The sequence below is a fragment of the Castor canadensis genome, chromosome 3 (assembly GCF_047511655.1).
Source record: "Castor canadensis chromosome 3, mCasCan1.hap1v2, whole genome shotgun sequence".
NCBI lineage: Eukaryota > Metazoa > Chordata > Mammalia > Rodentia > Castoridae > Castor > Castor canadensis.
The window spans coordinates 176808757-176820798 of record NC_133388.1 but is presented as its reverse complement, the minus strand read 5'-3'; the positions used below and the strand labels follow the sequence as shown (position 1 = coordinate 176820798).

At 41.1% G+C, this 12042-nt stretch overlaps 1 protein-coding gene across 1 annotated transcript in view; it reads left to right on the top strand.

Annotated features, from left to right (window-relative positions):
* The window catches only part of Ext1 (exostosin glycosyltransferase 1), a 264049-nt gene that overhangs the window by 215382 nt on the left and 36625 nt on the right, over positions 1 to 12042 (top strand). Inside the window, exon 2 of the mRNA XM_074069097.1 lies at positions 10473 to 10566. Within this exon, the coding sequence (XP_073925198.1) occupies positions 10473 to 10566 (94 nt within the window). The remainder of the gene's footprint in view (positions 1 to 10472; positions 10567 to 12042) is intronic.

The window sequence follows — 12042 nt, the reverse complement described above, 5'->3', positions numbered from 1 at the left end:
GAGGAATTAAGTTTTCAGTTTCAGAGATTTTGGCCCATAGTTCTTGGCTTTGTTAATTCTGGGTCCACATGAGGTAGAGTATCATGGTGGCAGGGATATGTGGAATAGGAGGCTGTTGACATGACCAACAGAAAGCAAAGAGAGATGGAAAGGGCCAGGTGAAGATGTGCCCTTCAAAGGTACACCCCCAGTGGCTCACTCCAGGTAGACTTTACCTTCCAAAGTTTCCACCACCTCCTAAAATAGTGTTACCAAGGAGGAACTAGGCATTTGACACATGAACCTGTGGAGAATATTTCATATTCAAACCATAACATCCACTGAACAGATACCACGGAACAAAGGCATCTCAGGACCATCTGGTCTAACTCTCCCCAGTCAAATGCTTTTTCTATCTATCCTACAGCCTTGTTCTAGAATAAGGCCGCTGAGGAGTCAACTAGCTCTTTAGCTGCTTCTCCTGGGGACTGTGGGAGGTATGGCCAGCTGGAGAAAGAAGGAGAAGTGACTCAGCTCCACAGACTGTCTTCCCCCAGGATACTGTTGTATATTTGCCAAAGGAAATGACAGAATCTGGACTTCTGGGCCTTCCCAATCCCTAAGAACTTAACTCTCATGAACAAGTGATCTGGTAAATCAATATTATGTAGTATCTAATTTTTCTCCATAGCATAATTTTGATGTTCTCTGGTCATACACCTGCATCTGTTCTTGTATACATTCAAGTATCAGATTGGAAAAATTAAACTTTTCATGGACAACTTGCTTTGTTCAACTTTCATATTATGCTGTGTGTCCTAGAATTTCTTGAGGATTCATAATCTCAGCTTACACAATGCTGCAGTCTTGTTTGCGTCTTCGTGCAAAGGCCCAGGAGTGAGCTCATCCTGATTGTCAGAGTCACAAGGTAAAACCCGATAATGGCAACAGGGAGAGGAGATGGGAAGGTGAGGTTAGCAAAACCAGTGCCATTTCATGAACTGTAATTGAATTCTCAATGTACTTTATAATCACTTAAGTGTAGGGACCAGACGAAGTATTAAGCACTGATAAAGAATGCAAAGCACAGGATAGCCTCTGCCTGCATAGCACCTACACAAAGAGCTGAGCAGGAATTCCAAGCATCCTTTTTATCTAACAGCTGATCAAGGCTGACTTTACAGGAAAGGATGCCCTGGATCAAGAAAGGAAATGGTCCACTTGGGCATGGTAATACATACTTGTAATCCCAGCACTTGGGATTCAAAGGCAGGAGGATCAAGACATAGAAGGCAGCCTGAGCTACATAGCAAGTTAAAAGTCAGTCTGGGCTGCATAGCAAGGCCATGTTTCCAAAAAAAAGGGGGACGTGCTCAGAAAATTGGATTGATCTAAGTTTTCTTCTGTGGCCAGAAAGTCATGACCTTTGGACAGAGGCAATGCTTTTTGTTGGAGAAGCCATGAGGATCTTCTACAATTGTGTTCTTTAGCCCAGACATGGAGGGAAATCAGGAGAAGATTTGGTGTGAATAGTGCTATTGGTCCATTTAACTTGATTTGCATATAATGCTATTTATTCAGGGCTAGTAAAACACAAATTTCCCATTTTTACCATTGTGCAAAGAGAAGAAGAATTTTGTAACAAGTTACCAGGCCTTTAGAAATAAGTCAGAGAAGGGAGTTAACATATCCAAGAGTACCAGGTGCACACATGTAATCCTAGCTACTTGGGAGGCAATGATCAATAGGATCAATGTTCGAAGCCAGCCCAGGCAAATAGTTCACAAGACCCCATCTCGAAAATACCCAACACAAAACAGGGCTGGTGGAGTGGCTCAAGTGGTAAAGCTATACCTGCCTAGCAAGTGTGAAACCATGAGTTCAAACCCCAATACCACACAAAAAAAGAAGTCCAGAGAAAAAACAAGAAAAAGAGTGTTTTTCTTCCATTGTCTAAGTAAGTTGGGTTCCACATAAACATAGGAGTGAACATTATACTTGGCAGGCCTGGCATAGTCAAAGTAGAGATTGGTACAATAAAGAGTTTGCATCTCTTCTTGCTCCCATAGTCCCTGTACAGCTAAATGCAAATTGGTGGACACTGAGCTCGTTCCATCCATGTAGCAGCTCTTTTTGAGTGGCTACCTTAGGGCAGGCCCCAGGGTAGGTAGGCACAAGGCCAATAGCAAGAAGGACCAAAGCCCTGCTTCCTGGAGCCCAAGGGAAAGAAGGGAAGAAAATGGACAGTTTCCCATAGTGTCCAACAGTGGCAGCACCAGGGCCAGGCCTTGTGGGATCAGCAGAGGCTTCCTCCAGGCCATGGGAATAGAAATTAAGCAAGGAGGGAATGGGCGTAAGTGTCCATTCCACAGCTGGCGCCCTGGTTCTCAGCCTGCTACCCAGGGATATACACTCTATGCTGCCTGCCCAGTCCTGGTCCTCTTGTGCTTAGGTCCATGCGTCCTGGCTGCGTGCCACTTGGCCATTCTGTGTGGCACAGCGCCTTCTGAAAAGTTAATGGTAAGAAAATGACCTTGAGCTCCCCCATCATTGTCTGGCCTTCACATGCCTTTTCTGGAATTTATCCATCGGAAGCCATTGTTGGTGCTGGCTCTTTTCTTGTTAATGCCTTCTCTTTCCCTCTGTACCCAGGTAACCCTTTATTTAGCATTGTCAGAAATGTTTTATTTCTAACCAGAGAATTTAGATCCACGTGTCTTGGAACTGCATTTATCTCAGAATAGTTTTGAAATTTGGCATTGCTGAGTATAAGAGTGGAGCTGCAAAACCTCAAGTCCTCCAAAAAGCTTCCTGAGATTAATGTCACGGGGTACAGTATAGTACAAATCTCTTGTTTTCACCTTTTCTGGCTTGGGTTATTCTGTCCTCCTAGGAAGGGCTCTAAAAGCAAATGGAGCACCTTGTAGATCCTGCCCTCCTTTATACAAACCCCACAAAACCTTCCACACTCTACTTCATCATCTGTGAAATGGAGCCAATAGCACCTGTTTCACATGGTGGTTACAAGACCAAATGCAAATAGATAGAACAGATTGTGTGGCATAGTGTCTCACCCACAGGAAAGACTTCATCAGTGGATTTATTATTATTATAATTGATGTCATTAATAGCTGTCATATTACTTCACGTGTCTTTATATATTAGCTATAGAGTTGCTGTTTAATGAACAGGAACCAAAATGGTCTTCTACTCCTTTGGAAGTACAGGTGTAATCAGTGCACGTAGTGTTCGTTAATATACACAAGTAGTGATTACCACCTACTCTTCACTTTATGGTTGTAAATTGTCAGTAGATGTTTAGGGCAAGGAAGGGGTAGGGGACTTTAGAAAAGCTACTGATTATGATCCAGTGGATTCAGATCAGATGTTTGATTCCAAGGATCCTCCTGACTCTCCTTCTTCCAGAGAAAGGTAGGTGAAACTATATCCACCTTAGGTGTGACTGAGGTTTACACGAGATAATGTATGTGACAGTAAGTGTCTCTCACAGGGCCTCACGCCCCAGGCTCAGCCCCACAGTTACTTCCCCACCTTCCCTATACTGAAATGGATTTTAAGCAGACATAGAAAGGAGTGAGGAACGATGAATACAATTAACTATCCCTGATTTTAGCTGCTCATTGCTCTCTGCCGTAGACATCTTGGGACTAGCGGCCTCACACCAAGGAGCATCACAAAGAAACAGATTCCTAATCCTTGGCATGACTGGGTGCCCAGCAATTCAAGCAGCAGGCAATCCTCAAGGCCAGGATTGCTTGTGCAGGGAACTCCCACCTCCAAGTAACAAGTGCCTCACCCTGGGATGCTGAGTGTCCCTACAGCTGCAGCCAATGTGGTCAGCCATGCCCAGAGCCCAGCTCCAAACAGTTGAATAACTCTTTTGCATTTACCTGATCCCAGCACATATAGTAGCTCATGCTATATGCTATGAGCAGGTGTCAGAAAGACATCAAGGCTCAGCAAGCCTGGTGAGTTCTCAGAGACTTCAGGAGCCCTTAATTTCCCATGCTGTATGTTTTTAAGACAACTCATAGAGATAGCTCAGTGGCCAGCTGGACCCATTTGCAGCTCCTGCTCATATGTTTCTCGGTTCAGATCTTTGCCACGAGTCAGTTCCATCTTATTCCGTGCTACCAACTTGAAAATTTTCTCAAAAAGTAATTAAAATTTTGTGTTAAATCTGGAAAGACCAAAGAAAGGCCAAGCAACATGCTTAGTAAATGACAGAGGGCCTTCATGGATCACACTCAGGGTAGTGACCTGGGGTGAGTTTTGAGTAGGAGGGAAAGGCCTCTTTTAACTGGTAGCAGCCTATTGCCAGTACAGGAAATTAGGTGAACTGCTTAGAACTTGGCTTTATGAGAAGTTTTAATTTTGGACACTGCACATTGTGTGGACTGACCAGAGGCAGCAGGGCATAATGGAAAGAAAGTGTCCTTATACTCAGGAAGCCTGTGTGATGCTCCTGATCCTAGCTGAGACCTATGTGGATAGGGTCTCGAGCAGCCTGAACTTAGTTACTTCCCTTTGACACTGGGTTATTTTAAAGTCCTGAGGATACCTTTGGTGCCTGCCATTCATCTGCTTGAGTCTGTCAGTGACTCAGAGTTACCTGCACAGGATCATATCTGAGCTCCAGGAGCTGACATACAAGGCCAACCCAGTGGGACCCCACCTGTACCAAGAGCCTCATCATCCCCGTCTTGCACACCCCGTCTGGGAGCTCTCCCTCACCTTCATGCCTTTGTTCTTGCTGTGCTATCTCTGTCCCCTGAAATGCAAATGCCCATTGCCTTTTTGTACCCCTCTGCCAGGCTGGCTCCTCCTCCTACCTTAGTACTTAACTCAGTCTCATTTCTCCACCAAACCTCCCTAATCTCACTTGCCCAACCAAAGCCACCTGTGGCCATTGCTTCTCTTCCCTGAATCACCCCCACTTCGTGCCTCTATCCTAGCATGTCACTGACTGAATCATAACCATTTGACCATGTATCTATCTTTTCACTGGGCCATAAGTTCTTTGAATAGTGCCTGACATGTGGTAGGCATCCACCTAATGTTTGCTGAATGAATGAAAAAAACAGATACTGCTCCAAGGATATTAATTTTATTTTCCTCATCCTCATGCACTGTATGGAACTCCAACAGTCATAAGATTTTTTATCTTTCTTTTAAGGGTTGTGATTCAAACCTGGGTGTACTCAGAAAAGATTAATTACTTATGAGAACGGGGGCTGGAGGGAACAGATCGGCTGTTTATGTTAACTTACTTCATAAATAAATACTTGAGACAAACTGTAACATCTCTGGGAGACTAGAATTGTGTGAGTACTGAGATGAGAGGCCAGATCTCTTTCTTCCTCCCAGTCCTCTTTGGTTAGCAAAAAGTAGTCTCATTTGGCAAATATGCGTGCTACAAAGGGACTGTGGGAACCACAGGAGGACCTGCGTGGTACACTGGCCTTGATGATGTAGCTTTTGATAATAAGGCAAGATCCTTTCAATTACAAGCTGCTGGTCTATTGTGATTCTCAGCTTCTGTTTTTATTTTACTTTAAAAGGTCTGGTCCACGTTTGTCTCTTGGCTCTGGCTTTGGGAATCTGTTTTTATTTTTTTTTTTATTGTTATAGTTTTTTGAAAAAAGTGTTTGTTCCTCTCATTCTGATATAATTTACCATAATCACTTACAATTGCATAGTGCTTTACTGATTAGACTGCATGGGCAAAATATCGTTTGATCTTCACCACTTTGGGGCTCAGAGAAGTTAAGTGATTTGCATGGGGTCACACAGAAAGTGGTAGATTCAAAACCCAGTCCCTTAAGCCAGGTTTCCTAACTTTAAATTGCCTGTGTTTTCCTTTATGATCTGCTGCCTCATTGCAGCTGGAATGATTATAGCTGCCAGTTATGGAATTGCTTACAATGTGCCTGTGCTTTACTTAAGATGTATTATTTAATCCTCACAATAGAAGCATTATCCCTCTTTTGCCAACCAGGAGACTAAGATTAAACAAATTAAGTAACTTCCCTAGATCATCCAGCTTGTAAATGGCAAAACTGGAATTCGAACCCAGGTTTGGCTGTGTCTAAAGCTGCTTAACCACTAAGCTCTTAATTACCCAGCTCTTAACTGCCATGCTTGTTCTTCTCAAAATTTAGGATGCATCATAATTACCTGAGGGCTTGTTAAAACACAGAATCCTGGGCCCTTTCTGTGGAGTTTCTGAGTCAGCAGACCTGGGTGAGGCTGGGAATTTGCCTTTCTACCACGTTTCTAGGTGATGCAAACGATGTTAGTAGCTGGGAGAACACTTTGGGACACTGTGCCACTCTGACCCCTTTCCCAGCTTGCACTGGGTTGGTGCCAGCAAAATGTGCTTCGTGTGGAAGGAAAAGACTTCAATTATGCATTATTGCGCAGCCCATTTTAAATGGGGTATATCCCATACATTATTCAATGCAACTTTAGGGAAAAAATTATTATGGCCATTGAGTAGTACTTGTTTGTAGGTTAAATTCAGGGTCATGCCATTTTTATTACACTTTTCTTTGCAGTCACTTAGGAAAACTCTACCTTCTGTGTCATTACCTATAGGATGGGGGAGTTAAATGTCCATCTGAAAAGGGCAACAAAACCATTTATTAATTCAAGCTGAAAATTCTGAGATTAGTTGTCTCATCTACTTAACTTTCTTGCTTCAGATAGCATGTGTTTATCTCTTACTTTTAAGTAACATATGATTATAATGAGATTTACATTTCTAGGCTTAAGTAATTGAGAATTGGTCTAGTTTAAAAGCTTACCCTCCCACTTGACCTATCAAGTCTGTGTTTCTTCCCAACCCCTAACCAATGGTAACCACTAATCTGTTCTCCATCCTTATAATTATGTCATTTCATGAATGTTTTGTAAATGGAATAATGCAGTCTGTACCCTTTTGGAAATTGGCTTTTTGACTCAGCATGATTTTCTCAAGGCTGTGTGTGCATCCATAGTTTGTTTCCTTTTTATCCTGAGAACTATGCCAGGATAAGGGTGTACCACAAATTTTTATGGCATTATTCATGCATTGAAGAATATTTGGGCAGTTTCTAGTTTGGGACTATTACAGATTACACTGCTGTGCACATTTGTGACAAGTTTCTATGTGAAAGTAATTTTCAGTTCTTTGGGATAAATGCCCAAGAGTATAATTGCTGGGTCGTTTGGTAAGTCCACTTTTAGTTTGCAAATGAGCAAATGTACTGAGTTCTGATTTCTCCACCTCCTGTCAGCACTTGTTCTCATCATCCTTTCATATTATGGCTATCTTGGTGGATGAAGAATGGCATCTCATTGTGGTTTTGATTTGCATTTCCTCAATGACTAATTATGTCGAGCTTCTTTTATATGTGCTTTTTGTTGGCATTTTATATGTTTTCTTTGGAAAAAGGTCAACTGAAATCTTAGCCCACTTTTAAATTAGGGTATCATTTTTATCATTGAATCAGAAGAGTTCTTTACATATTATAAATGAAAGTCCTTTATCAGACATTTGATTTTGCACATATTTTCATCTCTTTTGTGTGTTTTCTTTTTCACATTTTTGATAGGAGTTATGGAGATGCCCAGAGTCGAGCTACTGTGGGTGGAACTGGTAACGGGTGGGATGGAGCAGGTCACAGATCAGGTGCCACATAGTTCTTGCCAGGATTGCACAGATTTTTTTTTGAATAAACACCTCTTTCTTTGTCATTATACCCTTAGGACGGTTTTGAAAGACTTTAAATCAATTTTCTTTTTAACTTTTACTAGTTAAATTATTGTTTTCCGAGGAAGAGTGTCTGTAAGGTTCTGGAAGGCTGGCTATAAGAGAAGATTTCCTCTTGCGACATAAATACTACTAGGAGACTTTACATCTTAAGTCCTCATCTCATCAATTGTCCATTGATTCTTTAGTCGATCCAGCAACTGGAGATGCATCTGATAGGAATGGGACAGTAATCTGAAGTATTTCTTAAAAGAATGACTGAATCAATGAATGAGTTGGGTATTGAAAAGAGCCTCACAACAACTGAGTGGGCAGGTACCTAGCACATGGCTCAGATAGAACCATGGTCAACCCCACTTAGAGGCTATTATTTCCCCTTCAGTTAGAATGCACCAGTGAGTCATAGGCTCACTGACTGTAGAACCCAAAAGAGAGGTAAGTTCACGAACTAAGTAAGCATGCTTAGAAATCTAAACAAAAGTCATTGTTCTAAATTTTACATGTACATTCTGTATGTCTTCTATGTCTGCATGAATACATACATGTTAGAGATACATTATATACATATGCGTAGACATGCATTCATACACACGCACACTTATCGTGGTTCTCAGAACCTTCCAAGAAGTTGAATCATCTCAATTTCTCTTTCCTACCTAAAAATGATGACATGAAGAATAATGGAATGTTAACATTGATTGTTAGTCATTTGATTGTTAGTCATCTAGCCCAACTGGCTTTTTTTGCAGATGAGGAAACTGAGACCAAGATAGTGCCTATGGTTTGCTCATAGTCTCATAGCTACCAAGCGGGTTCCTAACTCGCTCAAGAGGGCTCTCTCATTGTGTGAGTGACTACGAGCTTCAATCGTGTTGCTTCATTTGCTACATCAGCATCTAACCCTTCTGTACTACCATTTAAAAGTCAGCACCCTATAAATGTCATCTGAATGTTTCCTATAAGTTTTCTGCCCTTCTACTTCCACCCATTCTCCAAAGTAAATTCTTTAACTGGCAACTTTGAAACTCGTTACAATCCAGAACACTACTAGGGTTTTACATTTTTAGCAGCCTAATGATGAGGATGTAGGACTTTCTGTGCTGGTCCCTCAGGGGTTTCTATTCTGGGCATCTATTAAACCTTGCTGTAGTCTGAAGTATATTCGACCTTTCTGTGTTAAAAAAAAATCAACTTAAACTTTATACATAAATTTATGTGTGTATATATACACACTTCCCTCTTTTCTATCTATTAAAGATTCAGAAATTATCAACATTTGAAATTGAAGATACTTGTCAGCTATTTTTCTGTGTTTGGTGAAAAAAGAGAAGTCATTACCATCATAATTAAATTTTTTATTTAGCTAAATTTGAGACTTCTTAAAAATCTTTTCTACTTTGAAGTCTATTTTTCAGTTTAATTAAAGCACTAAGGGTTTTTTATTTTACTCTCACTGGAGATAATCTTAATCTATTCACAGTGACCTTTTCTTGTGCAAATTAGGTGTGCATGCTTGTTTAAGCAAATGGTCCTTGCATGACGTCTCTTCTTAATGACGGGTTTATAATTGAAAATTGGCTTACTCCCATATGCCTAGTTTGTATGAGAATATAAAAATAGATGTGGACTTTAAAAATATAAATGTATATATCAGTATCCCAAAAAAAGAAGGAAGAATCCAGTGCCTTCAGGCTATGATTAAATTAGACTATTAGAGTCAAAAAATGCTGGTGACATATGCTACTGTCAAAGTCACACCTGTCTGCTCAGCATTGGAAGCTCTTAAAAAATGAGAGTGATTTTTACCTTGACTGTAAGAATCAGAGCCTTCATAGGACATGAGCCATCTCTAGTTTCCCAGGTTTTCTTAAGCTCATAATGAACTTGAAGCTTTGTGTTCAGGAATGTGTTTGTGGTAATCACTTTTAAAGTGACAGTCTTAAAAAAATTAAATGCTTTTTTTATCCTTCCTAAACTTCACTGACAAAAAGAGGCAGGTGACACATTATATTTTATATTTTTTCAAAATACAAAACCACTGTGGTATTTGAGTAAGAGAAATAATCATCTGTTCTGCATTCTACTTTCCCTTACTCCTTACTATTTTTTTCCTCTCTCATCATTCCTCTATCCCCCTTCTTCAAGCTAACTTCCTTCTTTCTCACCTCCTTTTTGTACTGGAATTCCTATCAGCTATTCTTATATATCAGTATTTAACTGGAGTAAGTGGATATTCTTGGTTAAATGTAGAAACTCCAGCTGAAGAACAAAACAAATGTCATTTTGTCCTTATGATAGAGGTTTCCCCAGCAGTTTTTAATAGCATGGTTTCGGTGGTAGAGAACAGTTTAACTGAATGGCTTGTCCTTAAAGGAGAAGGAGAAGATGACACAGCAGGGATTTTTTTAAACCTATGGGGCAACCTATTTTAATGAGATGTAAAACTCTGATTTTGGAAGCAAAGGCTAGGCAAGGCAAATTGTTAGGACTATCAGATTTGTCTTTTTTATATACTGTTTGTCCAACACAACTGTTCATACTTGTTCTCTTCATGCAACAAAACCCTTTCCCCAAAAGGGAAATTTAAGAGCCCTCCCTCCCCAGGACCCTGCTGCGTTGCTTTGGGTAAATTTATGCAAGTGTTCACATACCCAGTGCTCAACCTTACCCACTTTCCTACTGGGTCTTTGTTTATTGATTACACCTCCTCTCTTTCTAGGTATGATTATCGAGAAATGCTGCACAATGCCACTTTCTGTCTGGTTCCTCGTGGCCGCAGGCTTGGGTCCTTCAGATTCCTGGAGGCTTTGCAGGTAAGAGAACTTGAAACTTCCCAGAATAGGGCTGAGGACTGAAGTCAAAGTGGGTGGTACCTCTCCTGATATAGCTAAACAGAAGGAAAAGTTTCCCTGAAAGATCTGAAGTTTTTCCCAAAAAAATTTGCAACATTTTTACTAGGTAGGGGCTGGAGGAGGATTCACCCACCACCTTTGGACATGAGAAGGTTAAATAGTCTTGCCACTGGGAAGGTAGCCACCATCAGGGACATGATTGCAAATAGAAGGCAGGTCTGATTACCAATCTTGCCTGCTGGGCTCCTGAAAGGGACCCTACTCTTTCCCTGGAAGCTGATCTCAAGAGCAATAAAAATGGTATATTGCTGGCATTCCCCAATCCCAAATTCTCATCTCCATCTTAGCCTTGTGTTACTTGGTTCCTCTATATTCTGAGAATGTTGTCCCTCCCCTGATGGTGACACTACTTACTTGGCCCCTTATTCCAAACCTCTGCAATTCAAAAGTCCTGCTTCATCTCTGGAGCCTGTATGGAAATCTCTCTGCTTATCAACCTCACTGCAAAAATGCCTCGTCCTGCTGAGACATTGTCCATGTTACCTAGAATTAGCAAGAGCCTTCTTAGATTGCAAGGAAAGCGCACTGTACCTCCCTCATCCTGCATCCCCATCATCTTCCTGCTGTGTCCCTTCCTCCTCTGAGCTCTACACCTTCTCTAAATCTGCAGTACTTTATCACTTTCTGCCTCTGTCACTCTAGCTGCAAATCTTCTGTCGTGTCCTCTGACAGAAGAACTTCCTTCTCCTGAAAGTCTTTTCCAGGGCAGGATGTGTGTGCTGTGAAGCGTGCTGTCTCTTAAGTTCTTGCAGCTTCCTGGGGTGTTGCATGGAGAAAATGTTTCTCTAGTTTGGATTCTGGATTATTTGGAACTAACATGTTTTCATCAGCCTATTTGTGTGGATTGGCTATTAGATCCAGGTGGCAAATCATATGAGTGTGCTTTGCATCACTCCACTCTAAAGAAAACAAAGTTCTGGGTTAGGTGTTTGCAGAACAAGGAAAAGGTGGACATCTTGTAAAAGTCCAGTCCACAAAGTGCTACATAGGAAGGCTGGGCTCAATTCTGCTTTTTATTGTTCATGACATTGGAGTAAACCAATTTGGAAGTGGACCTGTGGCACTTCCCTTGTCAAAACCATTTATATTCAAGGTGGGTTTTATGCTTGGATCTTGTTGGTGAAAGCTTTTGTTACATTAATAAAACTTCTGCAACAAGGGCAGTTGTCTCCATGGAAGTAAGGTCACCCAAACCATGTACTAGAATAGAAATGGGTGTTAGCATTCTAAGGCAAGACTTGCAAATTTTAAAACTTAGTTTAGGTGCATACAATCTCATATGTCTTGATGAATACCTAAAAGCTTAGTTTCTTTCTGGCCTGAGCAGTCCGAGACCCAAGTAATCGAATTTGTACTGATTCCACTCCTGATTGGAAT